The following is an 18,581-nucleotide window of genomic DNA, read 5'->3' as shown; positions in this document are numbered from 1 at the left end:
TATGGTATTGTGACATGAAGTATATTCTCATTGTTGTGGGACATTCATATTGTTGAGTTGTAAGTTTTTCTATACTCTAGATATCAATTACTTATGATATATGATTTACCAATATTTTCTTCCATTTTGTGGGTTGCCTTCCACTCTTGATAGTGTCCATTAGTGTGTAAAAGGTTCTAATTTTGATGAAGTTTAACCTATCCATTTTTTCTTTCATTGCTTATGCTTTTGGTGTCACATTCCTGAAATGATTGCCAAATCCAGTATCATGAGTTTTCCCCCTATGTTTTCTCCTAAAAAAGTTTCATACTTACACCTCTTACATTTAGGTCTTTGATCCATCTTGAGTTAATATTTTGAGTTAATATTTGATGAAGTATAAGATAAGGATCTAAGTTCTTTTTGTTGTTGTTCTTTTTTTTTTTTTTATATTTTTTAACCTGTGGATATCCAGTTTTCCTAACACCATTGGTTTAAAAGATTGTCTTTTCTCTTTGGTGGGACTGACTCCCTTCTTGAAAATCATTTAGTGATATGTGCAAGGGCTTATTTCTGGACTGTATATTCTATTTCTCTATTAAGTCTACTTGTTTTCTGATACACACTGCTGTGATTACTATAGCTTTGTTGTAAGTTTCAAAATAAAAAAAAGTGTAAAACTTCCAACTTCATTCTTTTTCAAGATTATTTTGGGTTACTTGAGATTCCATATGAATTTTATGATGGATTTTTCTACTTCTGCCAAAAGTGTCATTGGGATTTTGACAAAGATTGCTTTGATTCTAGAGAACACATGGGGTAGTAGTGACATCTTAAGATTTTCCAACTCATGACCAGAAAATTTCATTTATATTCTCCTTCAATTTCTTTCAGCAATGTTTTATAGTTTTTCGTGTACAAATCATTTGCCTTTTTGGTTAAGTTTATTCCTAAGTATTTTATTCTTTTTGATGCTATTGTAAATGGTATTATTTACATAATTTCCTTTTTGGATTGTTCATTGTTATTATATAGAAACACAACAGATATTTGTGTATTTGTGTATTTGAATACTGTAACACTGCTAAATTTTAACTTTATTGTTAAAACTAATTTTATTCAATGCTATGTTCAATGAATAAAATGTGAAAAATACAGAAAAACAAAAATGAATCAAATTATCCACAGTTCCTCCACTCTGAGCTAGCTAGCCATTATGTTCTTTCATTTTCTTTCTCTCTTCTTCTCATAACTATTAATATTTTTAGTCCTCTTTTGCTGCTTAAGAGTATATAATGAACTTGAATTATTTTAGTTAAGACATATGTTCATAAAAGGTCACTGCCTGTTTCCTTGTCTCCTTAGCTCCAATTTTTTGAAACCCAACACTGGCTCTATCAATATTTAAAGGCCTCATTTACAAATCGTAAGATGACTGTTATATATTTTTTAACTACTTAGTTGCTGAACCTAGGACACAAATGTCGTTTGAAGATAGCTTTGGGACAAACAGCGCTATTGTGATTTCACTAAATACTTCTTGGGGGTGGGTGGAAGAGTCCAGTTCTTTTCATGGACTTGTTCTCACCCAGGAAAGAAATTATGAGTCATGATTTTGGTCTTAAAGCACCAATCGGACAATAATAAAACGTGTGTGTCTGAGTGGAGTAATACTCATTTATCATGAATAGATATATGACTCTGTTATTTGAGGTAGATAAATTTTATTCTCTATCTTTGGTCAATTTGTTGAAGTCTGAAGCTTTGCAATTTTAGCATTTTAGATGAAGTGGCATTACCAAAACTATTGGGCTTAGCTCTAGATCCTTTGTAGTCTTATGTAAGGAATACACACAGGTGGTCACAGGATGCCAAGTGAGAAGTGTGTAGATACTTAGAATTGTTGGTTTCCATGCTGCTCAAAAGGGTATTCCACACACATTCACTTAACCCATCAATAAATATTTGTTGAATTCCTACTATGTGCCAGGCCCAGTGCTAGGCACAGAGGACAGGTCAATGAGTAAAATACAACAAGTTCCATCTGGGCCTAATTTCTGGTTATGTAATAGTATCATGCTTAGTTAGTTGGTTTAATCATTCTGGTTCACATCCGAAAAAGAGGGAGTTAGATTACATTATGTCATGGTTTCTTTCAGTTCTAAAAGAAATGATTTTGCAATGCTATGATTTTATTTGGCATACACACTGTCTATGTAATTCCAGTACAGGAGGAATTCATGATGCTGTCTATTTCCAACCTGACAAATTGCTGACCTCTTAGACTTCTCCCTCCCATCATCTCTTGACTCCCCCCGCCCCTACTGCTTCTCTGTTCCCAGCAACACTGGAAGATTAATAATTACACATGGATGTCACAAATATGTTATAAGAGCTTCACTTTCTTGATATTCCACTAAAACCAAATGAGTAAAAGAAGCCAGGGCAGCAGTCAATTCCTAGACAAGGTGATATCCCTTAGTTGTATACTCTTTTTGGTTTTACTGGGCTCTCATTTGTTATTCATTAGCATTCCTAAGGAGCAAAAGAAAGGCAACATGCATTTAACTAAAATCAGCCTGTGGTTTCCAGAATATCTTCCAAAGCAAATGAAAAAAAAAATTAAATATGAGTTAATCTTATTTTCCTCTAAATACATGATTTTAGTTTATTGCTGTAATTAGAGTTTGAAAAAGCTTACATTTGAGAGAAATAGAAATCTTCCAACATCTCTATTTATCTCTGAAACAGACCAGATTGTACCACTTGGCATTTCATTTTTTACATCTTTGCATCTTCCATCAAAATTTCTTAAGCTTAAAAACAAAACAAAAATATCCCTATCTATTTCAATACTGTACTTAATTTCCTATAATTCTTAAAGAAAGATACACAGTACACCCCAAGGTTCAAAAAATAAGAGCAGCAGTTAAAAAAAGAAAGGTACTTCCTATCAAGGCCATACTTAAGATAGTCTCATTTTTTTACCCGGTGTAGCAACAATATAGGAAAGATGATAGCTAAAATTAGACCTCACTGCAAAATATCAATCTGTTCTTAGCACTGCAAATAGTTCAAACACACACACTCACACACACACAATGTTTTCGTTTATTTCCTTAAATCATATGAAAAGTCCAATAGCATTAGAGACTGAAGTAAAGGGATTTTGTTACCCTGCATGATTTCTATTGACGCTAGTTATGGTATTAATAGATGTTTTTTGGCTAAGTTTGGGAGGGTCTGGATAAATACAATGGAAATGTTTCTTTATCATAGGATCCCAGGGCCTTTAATTTGCTAATATACATTGTAATTCTCCTAGAAGGAAATAATGTAAACATTTTCCAAATGCATTTGACCCTATGACCTTTATTTGAAGAGTAATTCTCAAAAAACAAATGCAGTGTAACATTCTTATTTTGTAGATGAGGAGACTCTGCTCGTAGTGCTTGGGACTTGCTCTGAGATCACAGAATTAATAACAAAGCTAGAGCTAGAACCCATTTCTCTTGACCCCCAGCCAATGTTTCCTTCTAAAGTAAGACAAAAAATGATTTGAGGTCCTAATGTTTTACTCTCTGTCTTCTCAATACATTCCTAATATAGTATCAGTTGTCTTGGGTACGGGTCACAAAGCAAGAAAGAGCTGACACAATATTCTGGATTGGGATTTGTGGACCGCTAGGATTTGTGAGGCTCCTATACACAGATTTAAGACCACACACTGGGGTGCCTAGGTGGCTCAGTCGGTTAAGCGTTTGCCTTCTGCTCAGGTCATGATCACAGAGTCCTGGGATTAAATCCTACACTGGGATTTGTGAGGCTCCTATACACAGATTTAAGACCTACTCTTAAGATTTAAGACCTACACACTGGGGTGCCTGGGTGGCTCAGTCGGTTAAGCGTTTGCCTTCTGCTCAGGTCATGATCACGGAGTCCCGGGATTAAATCCTACACTGGGCACCCTGCTCAGTTGGGAGTCTGCTTCTCTCTCTGCCCTTACCCCGGCTCGTGCTCATGCTCTCTCTCTCTCAAGTAAATAAATAAAATCTTAAAAAAGTAATAAGAAATAAAACCTAGTCTATCCATTGACTCAATGATTTTCAAGTGGGAATTTCAGGAGCAAATTCATTTCCCAAAACAAGCATTTTAAAATTTTCCTTTCCCCATTGCCACCAATCATTCAGTGGCCTTATTCAGATAGTTTTCTTACCTATAAAAAGGACACAGAAATAGCAACCATCTTATATGCAATGCAGTTAGTTCTAGTTAAACTAAAATATTTAGTTCTAAAAGTTACTTACTTGAAATATAGACCTATATTGCAATGAAATCAACATATTCACATAATCAAACTGATATGATAAAACCCATTACTATGAAAAAGTCCATGACCTTAATACATTTGTTCTTATATATGGAGAATGAATGGAAATTGTGTCTCTGCTGAATAACTGATTACATATATGTACAAAAACTCTTCCACTAAATATAAACCAATGGCCATGACCTCCTAAGTTGTCAGGAAATAACTCTGATCCTAGGGACAAAGAAAACAGCGAGACCAAAGATGTCAACCACTGTCTTAGAATTAAAAGCACAGCTCCAGAAGTTGGACACCAGAGTTGAGTGCATCCTGTTTTCCATTGTTGGGGTATGCAGAGATAGCCAGAATATAGCTTCTTACACGAATGCTGAAGTAAGTGAGGGAGGAAATTATTTCACTCTTTAATTATGTGGTGTTTTGCCTAACTATCTTTTTGTTTCTTAAAAAAGGAGATATCTTTCCTTTAATGACCCACTTGTTCAAAAAAATCTATGGCACTGGGGAATTAAGGATAAGGAGACAAGCTCTTAAACTGGCTTGTTTTTCTGCACACTAATGAAGTTCATAATTTAATTGGAGGAATTATTAGATACATTCTCTCCTTATAATGGTACAAACCTCAGAGGAAAATGAGCTGCTTATGCATATATTCTCCTTATAATTCAAGAAATCCTCAAGGATTTAAGAAATATGTTCCAAATCAGAATGGCACTCAGTTGTCCACTTAAAATGGGTTCATACCATAAATCTTGATTCTAAGCATTGCCACTGGAGTTAAGTAGCAATTCTTTTGTGTTGTTTTTTATTTTTTTATTTTATTTTATTATTTTTTAAAGATTTTATTTATTCATTTGACAGAGATCACAAGTAGGCAGAGAGGCAGGCAGAGAGAGAGAGGAAGGGAAGCAGGCTCCCTGCTGAGCAGACAACCCGATGCGGGGCTTGATTCCAGGACCCTGGGATCATGACCTGAGCTGAAGGCAGAGGCTTTAACCCACTGAGCCACCCAGGCACCCTGTTTTTTATTTTTAATTAAGGTTACTAAGCTTTTATCTGAGTGCTCTTATTTACTGAACTTCATTCTTCCTTTAAGAGATTTGAAATTAAAATTTATTTTTTATTTTTTATTATTTTTAAAGATTTTATTTCTTTATTTGACAGAGGGAGAGAGATCACAAATAGGAAGAGAGGCAGGCAGAGTGAGAGGGGGAAGCAGGCTCCCCGCTGAGCAGAGAGCCTGATGCAGCAGGGCTCGATCCCAGGATTCTGAGATTGTGATCTGAGCCAAAGGCAGAGGCTTAACTCACTGAGCCACCCAGGTGCCCCTGAAATTAAATTTTAAAAATTTGGATGGTAAAATGGTTAAGTATTCATTTAACTTGTAAAAAAAAAAAAAAAGACTCGAGCATAGGATCATTGACTGCAAATTTATGAAATGAGGTAGTACACTTATTCACTACAGTTCCAGAAGAGATAATGTGGACTAATATACGGAAGTTAAAAGGAAAAGCACATTATTCTCAATTGAAAGGTAAATTCTCTTAAAATAAGTTAGGGTAGCTGGTCATTTCCAAGTTTATCCATTAATATCTGTGTTTTGTTTTGTGTTTAATGATGCCTATTAAGTAGAAGTGGTTGCAGGTATTAAGTTTGTGGAAAAATATGGGGGGAAATTAACATTTAGAAAATTCAGTTCATTTCTTTACTTTTTTGCTCCCCTCAGAAAATAAGAAACTAACATCAGAATTTTATTTTAGCTGTGAAGCACTTAGATCTAACACATAAGCACCTAGATCTAACACAGAAATTAGTTACGTGTTAATTGGATATATTAGTCCAATCATGCATTATAAAATTGATAAAGATGAGTTAAGAAGTTAGGGTTCAGATAAACACACAGCAATCTGGTAGAGTGAAATACAGAGCTGGGAGTCATAGAGAGAGAACATTCCAGAACATTCCAAGAAGGGCAGAGCCACAAGACTCACTGATTCGTTGTTGCCATTGAAAGAGGGCCCCTTTGGGAACATTCTAGGTCTTCTGTATGGATTGAACTCACTTCAGGCTAGTGTGGCTGGAAGAGCATAATGTAGACAGTATGAGGTTTATAATTAGCAACATGATTTGTCACTTTATTATGTGTGGATGTTTAAAAAAAAAAAGCATGGAATTTCTCTGCTCCTCGGTTTTCTCATCTGAAAAATAGAGTTACGTACCTGCCTGCTTCACAAATTTCTTGTGAAGATTCAAAAAAAGAAGGTACCTGCCAAGAACCTTGTAACCGGAGTGCCATACAAATGTAAAGGGTCATTACTTAAATATTAATGGGGGCTATTGAATGACCTTAATTCATCCCTCTTTTCTGATTTCCTCCTAATTCCCTGATTACTTCTCAATTTCCAACAGAAATTACATCTTACATGACAGTATTCCAGAGTTCTGTAAATGTTCTGTAAGTGACCATAGTCATTTATAATTACAAGGGAAAACACTCTATTATATCATTGTCTTCCATTCCCTGAACTTCAACCATCACAAGGAAGGTGGTAATTTTCAAACTTAAACTTCTATCTCAAAACGTCTCTCTGCAACAGCAGAGCAGTACTTTTAAATCCTTGACTGGATTCATCATTGGGATTCCTACCAAAGTATTTCCTTCAGCCCTTCTTTATTCAAAATCTGATTGGTCACCAAGTCCTATTGACTTCATACATAGCTCTTTCAAACCCTTATGTGATGATGGCTTTTGTGGGATTTAGAGAGATTTTCTGGATTCTCAATTTGGGCATCAGGACTTGGAGTTACAGCTGCTCTCCTGCTGAGCCACGTTGCTGCTGTCCTTGTCTTGTGCAGTTCCTCACTAACTACAGCTGCACTGAAATATCCTCTAATACCATTGCTTTACCATGTTTCTCACCTGCACTTCGTTGCTCTATGAGAATCCACATCATTTTAGATTTCCTAGCACATGGGAAGCTCAGAGGCCAAGATGCCAGAATCCTTCAATGCTTCTTGGAGACGCTGAAGATCCACAGAGAGAAGATAGAAGGGCTTCCCCAGGATTTGTCCACTCAGGCCAGTTCCCAACTATCTGGATTTCCTTAACAGGCTGTGCTGTTCTCATAACTGGTCACCCAGAACAGCCATTCCACCCTGGCTACTCAGCATTCCACAGCACTGATTTCAAGTTGCCATGCAAGTGTGACATCCTCATCAAAGCTTTTCCTAGGCTTTGCAGATTATATCAGTAGAGCCTTCCCTGTCATCACATTCAGGTGGCAAAAGCACTGGACCCAAGTTGCTCCCCCCACCATGTCTGTGCCCATTCTGGTTTCAGCTCCTTGAGAGCGTTGACTATGCCTTGTGCATCTCTATATACCCACTATCTAAGCCAGCATCAGTCCCAGTTTATCTTGTTTATCTTGGAGATAAACAATGGGGCACACAAGACAAAATCAATTTTGTAAACAGGAAGGGACAGCTAACTACCTGTGAGGTGCTTGGGCTAATAGCTAACTACCTGTGAGGTGCTTGGGCTGGCACAGCAAGGGGTAAGAAATGAATAAACACCACAGAGAAAAAAATTATGAAAAAAATTATTGATAATTATGTTCAGAAATATTGTGTAATGAGGCAAGTAATGGAGATGTGGGTTAGAGTTTTCTAGGTCATTGAGAAAAGTTCTGACAATTCCATCCTAAAGTTTTTGAGGTTGAAAAAGATTTTCTATTATCTTATGTCTGAAATCAGTAGCCTGATACATTGCTGGTAGCACATCTTACAGATAAATGAGCACATTGTCAAATGTTCATTTGTCTTTCAGATTTAACAATTATTATAATAAATCACATTGCTTCCTTGAAACTGTTCATCTCAAAGAAACAATAAATAATGCTGAGCTAATAGACTATAAAACCTATGCATCTGACAAAGATAGTGTTCAACTTTTCAACTAATTTAATTATGGAAAGCTTAGAAGGAAACAAAATATTTAAAAATCAAAATTTCTAATTGTGTAACTAAGAAAACATTTTGGACATTAACTATATTTAACAGCCTATGAATTGAACTCCCTATCTGTATAAAAAGATGTTCAGAACAAATATCTACTCTTCATTTCTCCTCTCACCTCTCATCTGGGTAGATTTTATTTATGCATTAGACGACCTTTTTGGCCATTAGAACCATCTTGCTTCAACAGTTAATTAACACAAGTACCATAATTTAATACAGTTAATGCTACTTGATGCCCTTTAATGTACCTTCCATTAGTGATATTATTGTAGTATTACCCTGTAAATTAAAATGAGATCAAGACTAAGAGAGCCACTCTTTAATTAAGGTACTGGCACACTGAACTCGTCTATTATTCACTAGAGAAAATCACCCTGATTTACTGAAGTAGGACAACCATAAGTCAGAATTAGTCCATGAAGATTATTAGGTTTATTGAACAATGTAAGTACTATGGAGTCGCTGAGATTGCCAACAGCCATGTTTCCTCTTTTCCCTCCATTATCTTAATAAATACACAATGAGAGGGAGTAAATGGAAGCAAAATAAGTATGCAGCCAAAGAGGCATAAAATTTTTATGATGGGATTATAGTTTTTGTCACCAGTAAATAGGTATGTGATGTGTGGCATGCTAAAAGGAACATAAATGCTACATTCTTCTAATAACAATCAAAATATTATTTTTACACCAAATAGTAACCAGTATGAAACACAAAAGCCGTGTGCACACGTGCATGAGAAGCTGAGAATTGGAATTCATTGTCAATTCAAAGATTCTCTACCTGTGTTTGTTTCATAGCTGAAAAATCTTGTATTGCTTATATTGTATCTCTTATGGATATCTGCCCACTTTCCCCAAATAATTCACACCAATTCCCACATTACAGTGTGGGTAGTAGTAGAGTAAGAAGTCAAAAAGTATCCTTCTAATGATCAGATATATTCACGTAATGGCGTGTTAAGTGCTGCAGTCATTTCAGGGATGGTAGAGAGAGGGCTGAGGGAGACAAAGGCCTGTTATATTTTGGAAAGTTTCTATTGATGACGTCTTTGAAAAGGAACCCTTAGAACTTTCCTTTGGGTATCATCAATTAATATTCAATCTTTCTACAGATGATTTGCTATCTATGAAACAGACGATCTAGACCACTAATCCTACTGAAGTTTTCAAGGGTAAAATGTACAGATCAGCTTCTGTACTGAAAGGCTCCTGCACCAGGGGCGGCTCAACCGCTCTCTTTACTGCCTCCATTTCCCTTATATAACTTAAAAGCTGGAGACACGCCTGAGCCGTCAGGCCTTGCTTCCGTAGTCTCACCCCTAAGATAAAAATACCCCAGCCATCTGGTGCCTAGCATGGTACACGCCAGCATCAGTTTTGCCCTGAGGAATTTGGACAGAGTTTAGAGGTGATAGAGGGGGCCCTTATGGAAGGAGCTCACCTCTACTGGACCTTTCCCTCTTGCCCAGCTGCTTCCTCATTAGCTTACAGTTGACTGGTGAACAGGAAAAGATGGCAGAGGTGAGTCCCAGAGAAGGGAGGATGTCTCCTGCAACTTCCCCAGGCCCATGAGATGCAGTTGGAGGGTACTAGCAGGATCATAGATAAAAGAAAGTGGTAAATCTGGTGGGAGTCTACTTTCCTAACATGCCACTTTTAAGGGATAGTATCTTTGACCCCCATAAAGAAGGCATAAAAATTCACTTTAATTTTAATTCACTTTAATTTTATTCACTTTAATAAAAATGTCACTTTAAAGCGTATTTACACCATCTTTTTTAAATAATCAGAGGAAACAAAAATGAATGTGCAGGGGCACCTGGGTGGCTCAGTGGGTTAAAGCCTCTGTCTTCGGCTCAGGTCATGATCCCAGGGTCCTGGGATTGAGCCCCACATTGCATTGCATCTGGCTCCCTGCTCAGTGGGGAGCCTGCTTCCTCCTCTCTCTCTGCCTGCCTCTTAGCCTACTTGTGATCTCTGTCTGTCAAATAAACAAATAAAATCTTTAAAAAAAAAAATGAATGTGCAGTAACACAAATAAGCTCCAACAATGTTTACTTCCCAACCAAAAGCTTCACACAACTGACTTCTTTACCAGTGGAAGATGAGACAATGTTTGCAGAAGTTGGACTCTAAGGATTTTGGCTTGGATTATAAATGTCTCAAACTGCAGGAAAACTGAATTACATGATTTTATCTAACAGTGAAGATCACACTAGGATTTAAATTCAAACCTCAGCTTATGAATTTTGACCCTTATTCTTGTAGATGAACTGAATACTTGTTACTTTGTTATAGAATGTTATGGTTAATAATATCAACATCCATTATTTTTATATATTATAGTCCCTAAGAAGAAGAACTGGAAACTGATGATGACTTACAAAAATATTTAGGAGTATAATGGCTACATTTTACTATAAATAGCCAATTCATATTTCAGGCCCCAGTTCCAGATTGTCCTCTGGTTGTGCCCTGCTGATCCGTAGGCCTTCTTCTACACCCTGCAACCTACAAGTTCAGTGCTGTACCAGCGCCTACTCCTCGCAGAAATACTATTCTGCTTTCAAGAAATCTTCATCGTATGTCATCAAGATCTTTGTTAGTGGTTTTTAAAGAGGCTCCATTGCTAAAGACTCCTGACTCTTCCGGGAGGAACATCCAGTTCCTGCTGCTTCCCACAGTTCAGAATCTGAAACCTCTACTACCACACTGAGGTCATGCCCACCACTCCATTCTGTGTGCCCGTTATGACTTTCACCTTAACATCAGTGGCCTCTCCTTCCTTCTACTGTACAGTTACAATACTATTATCAAAAAGATAGGTTGAGTCAACTCTCAGAAAGACCAGGGAGTCTCAACACTTCTCCAGTTTCTGAGGACTGGGCTATCTTAAGGAATGTTGGATGCCAATTCACTTAATGGAGCCTGCTGTATTTGCTTAAATTTTAGGATTGCCTAATGAGACCTATATGATTTATGGGCCATTTATATTCTTAAACTCATCTATTCTGACTTGAAGCTCTCTCAGCATTTTTGGAATGATTATTGCTTTGCTTTCTCTTTTTTCCATTTTGCTGTATACCTCACTGATTTTTGGTTTTCTCAACCAATTACTTCAGGCTTCAACTCCTGTCAGTTGGTTATTTGGTTACCAACCATACCACAGTTAAGAAATCTGGTTGAACAGCTCTACCTTAGAGGTCCCAGTTCTTATTACCTGAGTTTTTCATTAAAGCATCCTCAAAATTCTTGGAAACTTGCTCAAGTGTGTCTCTGATGTATTATCAAAACCAAAGATATGCCTGACGGTGACCACTAATGGTTTTAAACTCTGGTCCATCTGTATTTGACCCGAAAAATGAAGGGAGTCTCCCTCAGGTCCATATTTAAGTGGCAGCATATCTTTTTAAGGCAATAACCATGAAAACCCCGAAAAGCAGAGTTCACTCCTTTTTAACAAATGCATTGTGCTTCTTAAGTGCTTTTGGTTCTGATTTAATAAATTTAAAGGGATATAACTCACAGTTTAGAAACTGTGCTTTGTGCAATGCAATGAAACGTAAACGGCAAGAGATACCATGTTGAAATCCTATCTGGCATTTGAAAACAATGGAAAGATGTATTTCTTGTTTTTTTGGTATCTTTTAAAGAGTTGCTGGCTTTGTTCCCCCTGTCTTCACTGTCTTAAAGATTTAAACCCCCTGATCTAGGGAGTTCCTTGGACTCAAATAAGATGCTAATTTTTTTTTTTTTCTCCCTTTCTGTTTAAATTCTAAGAAATTCTGCCAGGTTCAGGTTCAGTGACAGTGAGTCTGGGATCACAAATTACTGCTGAGTAAGAAGGGTCTCAAATTTCTCCAGACCTAGCTCTAGACTGTGTTCCTGAGGAAATGTTGTAGTAGAAAATGGCTCATGTCTCTCTAAGCGGTGGGACCAACATACTGGCAGTTTCTTTGAGCAACCATTCTCATTCCAGTCAGACAGATGTTTTCTTACCTTCCGTGCACCTTTATGTCTGAGATCGCATAAAAGTAGCGTGCCAAGTGTAGCTCATCTACAAATATTTCCCCAACCGCTGGTCTCAAAAGCCTTATCCTCAGGTCTGTGACTGTAAAGAAATCTCTGAGTTTCTTGGTTGTATCCAGCTGTCCATAGAGAGAAGCCATATTGCGTAGCCATGGTCCAGCAAAAAATGCAAACCTGTCTTTGATTTCAAAGTGGATTATTTTGCTATTTGTCATATATCCCGTAGAGTACTCTTCAGTGCAAATGATTTCTAAGACCGTACGCTGTGATAAATCCTTCACAGATTTGGGATCCATGTGAAAAGCGTCTAAGCAGTCTGTGGCGTAATACTGGTAGGGTTGCCATGTTCGTCCATAATCGAGAGATTTCTCCAGGATCATTTGGTCAGGACGCCCCGATTCAAAGGTAATAACTATGTTGTCTGTGAGCTCAATGGTTTTGCTCCAAGACAGAGTGATGTTAACCTGGAGAGGCTTGGGATATTCCTTCCAAGTAGCAGACTGCCAAAACGTGGAGGGATGTCTTCCTTCAAAATCAAACATCAGCTCAGGGGGGTGCGCCAGCTCAGGGGTACTTGCATCACACTCATTATTGCACATGTAGGGGTTGCCCTATGGAAGAAGAACAGAAGAAGGTGCATCAAAACACTGGTTTGACACAACTCTTGCCATTGCTGTTGCTGAGTAAAAGGCTAGGAAGGAAGGAAAGGGTGGGACCCCGTTTGCAGTAATCATTTTTATTTGCCCTCACTGGATTCTCCTTTTTAAAAGCCTTGAAAAAAAAAATGAGGCAATATGGTAATTTTCTTGTCTGGTTTCCTTCCATGGGCTTTAAGAAATGAAAATAGTTTATTTATCCCATATGTGTTAGACCTATAATGTGGTCCCAGAAGCACAAAGACACTGAGCAACTATCTAACAGCTCAATACCTCGGCGTCCTCTCAGAAAGATGCTTTAGAAAATCAAGGAAATCCCTCCATGCCTCAAGGACATTCCTCAAGAGCACAGTTCTTTAAAAAGTCATTTTTCAAGCAAGCCTTTAGAATTAGCAATGAACCGTAGATACCTATGCCCTGTTTGGGAAACAATACCCCCATACAACATTCAGCTTCTTCTTGGTTTGCCTCAAATCCATCATACTTAACTAGGCCCCTGATTCATAAAGCCTGTTCTTAAAGCATTTACTTTGTTCACCACAAATCATTAAAATGTGGTATACTACAGGCTCTGGGGTTTGGTCCAAACATCTGCCATCCTATTAGCTAGAGGCAAGGGGATTGCACAGGAAAGACTTGGGGCAGGGGCATGCTCCAAGTTATGAGGACAGGAAAATCCAGTACTTAATGAGAAGTATGCGCCACAGCCACTTAATGTGTTACTCTGTGCCGGCCCAGAGTCAGCTGTCCAGGGATGTTAGCCATTACTATTACTTCCCCCTGACAAAGGCTGTCTCCTTCACCCTCCACTCAAACAAGAAGCGGGAAATAAATCTTGAATCACAACAAGTTATAACACCACTTATGCTACACTTAATGGCTGCTTTCAGTTTTCATCAGATGATTCTACGGCAAACAGCTGGCTCCCTGATTCTTGTTTATTTTGTGTTTAAGAAAATAAATGATATCATTTGGAGTCAACTATTCAGGCATTTCTCCCTAATCCTCTACTAGGTAATTATAAGCATGGATGGGTGAAAGAATCGACCCTCTGACATTGTCCTTAGGCTTTCTCTTGTAATTACAATTAGACTTTTTTTTTTTTTTTTTTCTTTTTCATGAACTGAGAGCTTTTCATCATACCTGCAGGATGCATGAGCTGGGTCTCAAATAATGAATTTACACTTTAGACCTTGACGCTCAGTTACCAGCTGACTCCCGTGAAATGTGAGATGAACGCTGGAGAATTGCTTTGGCCTCCCTAGAGGCAATTTCTATGTCAGCTAATACTTTCACTCTTTTTTTCCCCATTAGTGCAACTGAATCCTAAAGCTGGCAACAGGTTTGGGGGACTTAAGTATAATTGAGATGGGGTAGGAGAAAGGAGAGAAGGTACATTATTTGAGGAACAGAACTGTTTTAAAAATACATTCAAGGCATCAGTGATAATGGAAATGTTTCTGTACTTCTTTCTCGAATTTCAATTCCCTATTCCTGATCCCAGCGTCTGTGGCACTATTTATAGTATCCCCTTCAAAATGAGCCAAGGGGGGAAAATAAGTTTCTGTTCCAGGTGGAATATATCACCAAATTTATTATTATTTAAGCTCTCTTAAGCATACCAGAGAGCCAAAGGCAAAGCTCTGAAAACTGGCAAAGGCTTTTTATGGAGGGCTATAAATATTGTGGAATCTGTCAAGATTTATAAATTCTAAATATATGTAAATGCACATTTTACTGGAAGGGGTCAGATTTACACAAATCACACCTTCAGTTGAAATTTACTGAAAAAATATGGTCACTTCAAAATCGACCAGCATGTAGCCATCTGCACAATCATTAACTTGGATGCTACCACCTTCCTCCTGACAAAAGCATCTTCATCTGAGGTCAAGAGCATCAAAACACAGGAAATCAGCTCTGCAGGATACACCAGGGTGAGTTATTAGACGTTTGTATTAAGTCATGTTGGAAGATGGCATTTCTTGGACTTCACCATCGATGTGCAGATTTTCTCAAAGGGGGATAGGGTACTGAGACCGAGAGGGAGACATAGCAGGCTGATTCTGGGTATGGGTGGATCCTAGCAAACCCATATATGGTTTTATGTCTTAGGAAATAGACTTGAGGATATCTACCTAAAAAGCATTCGTTGCTACATTTGGTAAAATGTGTTGACAATAACTATCATTATTTAGAACTTAGGGGTCAGACCATTTATATACATTATCCCAGGTAATCCTTTCTTCTGCTACTTTACAGAAGAGAAAACTGAGGCATAGAGAAGTGTTCTCTAAGTTGCCCATGGTCATATAAAAAGGTGAGTAAGGGACTGAGCCAAGACCCATGTGTCCTGCCCCTGCCCTGACCTTTTACAGTTCTCAAGTCAATGGTGTTACTCGTGATGGAACCCGGTCTTAGAAACCAGATTGGTAGTAGAAAGGAAGAGTCTAAGAGTTTTAGAGCCCAAATGAACATTATCATACATTTGAGATATTCTGAAGTTATGAATCTTCCTTAGCTTCATGTAATACCTAGTTTCAGAACCTTTAATTGGCCATAGAGCTCTTTCGCTTTAGTAACCCCTCTTTCTATGCCCTAGAAGTGGTGCTCTGGAGAACATCCTTTGAGATACTCTGCTTTGTATTACTCTTTGTATTATGTGTGGATGCCAGATAGCACTGCACAACTCAAAGTTTTAGTCCTATAATGAAGACATGGCCACACAAAGCACTCTTCTGCTTTTGTTCCCCAAGGACACCCTTCCACTGGGGCTCAGCAGGACAGCCAGCTCAGGATAAATGCTTCCATTTACATCAAATTGTCAGCCATCAAAATGCATGCCAGGACAAGGAGACAATTTTATTGCTTTGCCCTGATTTTGTGCTTTAGGCACCTGAAAAATGAGAAAAAAGTTTCATGCATGCAATAATTATTTATTGATTGCCCACTATACTACTATATTTAAGGCCCTTGTCTTGACTTTCAAGATGCAGTCCTAAACAAATCCCAGTCCTGGCTTTCAGCAGAGCTTCCATTTTAGTTGGGGGAGATGCACTAAAGAAACAAATACATCGTGTCCCATAATGCTACTGGGTGGTAACTGCTCTGGAGAAAAATAAAACCAATTAAAGGGGAGAATGGTGTTGGAGGAGAGATACTGACTGTAATTTTATATTGGGAGGTCAGAGAAAGTCTCTCTTGGATAATGTGACATTTGAGCAGATTAAGAACAATTCCCAGTTTACACCGGAGATGATCAGAGTTTGACCAGAATGACAGTTTTGTCCTTCATCTGACTCTACTCTTAGTGATAATTTCAGCAGCATAGCAATTTATTGAAATGGATGAGTAAACAAATAATTTCTAATGAGAATCTATACCAAATGGCTGTAGATTCCCCCTGTCCCCCCCCAAAATCAATTGAACCATTTTTATTTCATAGCCCTCATACTCTTTTAGAAGATTCATGATTTGATGATCATTAACATAACTTACTGAGAGACGATGATACTGAGAGAAAATTAGTAGGGAGAAAAAAAAAAAAAGATTTCATTTTGGTCCCCTAAGAAAAAAGCCTGCATTTGTAGTAAGAGATTAAGAAAAAAAGAGAAAGCTGAAGATCGAGCTGAAAACCTTACTGTTCTGGAAAGAGAAAGCTGGAGGAGAGATTACATGCTAAAATATTTCGTGTAAATATTTCATATGGGTGTGATCTGTAATACTGTTGTTACAGAGAATCATCAATATGAAAACAATTACTGTTAAAAGGATTAGATTAATTAAATTTTCAACAACTTCAACCCCACCCTAATCCTCCCTAATACCATTAACAATGAAATTTCTATAAGAAAAATAACTTTCCCCTACTTGTGAAAGCAAAGAACTCTTCTTGAAGCTAAATCTAACAGATTCAGGCATTAGCAAGTGTAAGTAATTATTTTGTGGCCAGCAGGCAGCTTTAAATAGATCTTAATTTAAGTCCTACAAGCAACAGATCCTTAACTGATTGTCTATGGACAAAGCAGAAAATATTTATGACTGCGCTGATAATATTTACACCATTAAGAGATGCCTAAATAATTAAACAGATATTGTTGCTAAATGTTTTTATAACAATTAGAAGATGAAGATTGTGATGCTTAATTTCATTAAAAAACAATGTGAATATTTTACCTCTGGGAGAACTGAAGTTAGTTATTAATTAGCACTTTGTAACCAACTTGGAATGTTATTCTTCCTTAACGTGCTTTCAGAACCTAAAAGGATAAATAAAAATTTGAGATGTGTTTTTATGGTGTCTATTGATAGAATTACCTTCCTTCTGGCAAGAGATCCTTTGACAAGCATATCCTTTCAACTGAGATCTGCTAGACCTTTCAGAGTTAAAAAAGAAAGCCCTACATAAGCAGTACTAACATAATACTTGTGGTTCCTACCATTTTGAACTTCCCCTTCCAAGCTTTACCTTATTGGCAGACTATTGGGAATGACAGTTGGAAATGTCGGAATTCTCCTAAGAGGTCTTCCTCTGAACTGTATGTTACATGTCAAGCAGACATGTACTTACAAGTCGTGATGAGAAGCATTTGCGTTAACACTTACACTGATTGTGAAAAACAGTGAGGTGGCACTGCCTCACACCCATTTGCATCTGGCGTGTCCTTGCTTGTTTGATCACTAAGTGACATTAAAAAAAAAAAAGACACATAGGTAAAGGGAGCAGAAACAGTATCCTGGGATAGCTCTCCCAACCTGTTTCCACTGTGACTTTGCAATAGGTATCACTGTCTTTGCCAGTGCAAGGCTATAAAAGGGTAAAGGACCGGGCAGTATAGTCTACTGCTCATCTCTCAGATAGATGAACCATGGGCACCGTGTTTTAACTGCTGGGCTAGGCTATCATCTTGAGGATTGAGGAGATGGTTTCCTTTTCTTCTCTTTCATTGGTCTAATTTTTGGTGGTTAGGAACCCCTGCTCCCAATCCCTTTTTGGAACTGGGATCTTGCCTGGCTATAAGACAGGAAGGCCCTCCTTTTATGACTCTTCTGAAGGCTCTCAGACTATTCTGAGTCTAAGAGCTGAATCTCATCACTGAGGCTGAGGTGCCCCTTCTAGGTCTTCCAGCTTTGTTACTGGCGATAGAAGGAACAAGAGAAATCAGGACCATAGGTATGTGTAATTCAAGATGGTTGATACCTTCTCCAGAAATCTGAAAGGTAATTGTCAGCAGCCCCAGTACCGACAGTCCTTGATGACACACAGCTATGGGGATAAACTCTTCCTGTTCTCAGGTAGATCCACAAGGCAGCATGTTTCCAGTTGTTCATTATCCTTTCGTACATCAAGGGCAGTAATCTCTACCAATCGCAGTGCAATCTCACTTATAACTCGCCCCATTAATTGGCATGTTGGGTCCCAGTGTGGGGTATACACGCAATAATAATATAGCCTTGAATATTATGGGACTGTCCCAACTTTAGATATTCTGAAAGTGCTGCAACAAATGTACCTTTATATTTGCCAGAGCATGAGGGCCAAATTTTGCTTCGGGAAATATGGCCACTCTA

General features: G+C 37.9%; 1 protein-coding gene across 2 annotated transcripts in view; it reads right to left on the bottom strand.

Annotated features, from left to right (window-relative positions):
• LOC111143062 (netrin G1) overlaps positions 1-18,581 on the bottom strand; it is a 329,149-nt gene that overhangs the window by 128,927 nt on the left and 181,641 nt on the right. For both annotated transcript variants that reach the window (XM_022496503.1, XM_022496504.1), the window contains exon 3: positions 12,325-12,965. In XM_022496503.1, coding sequence (XP_022352211.1) covers positions 12,325-12,965 — 641 coding nt within the window. The remainder of the gene's footprint in view (positions 1-12,324; positions 12,966-18,581) is intronic.

Source organism: Enhydra lutris, unplaced genomic scaffold, assembly GCF_002288905.1.
Source record: "Enhydra lutris kenyoni isolate GAN:26980312 unplaced genomic scaffold, ASM228890v2 scaffoldscaffold9, whole genome shotgun sequence".
NCBI classification, from domain to species: Eukaryota; Metazoa; Chordata; class Mammalia; order Carnivora; family Mustelidae; genus Enhydra; species Enhydra lutris.
The sequence above is the reverse complement of the archived record's forward strand: the minus strand, read 5'-3'. Positions and strand labels throughout refer to the sequence as shown.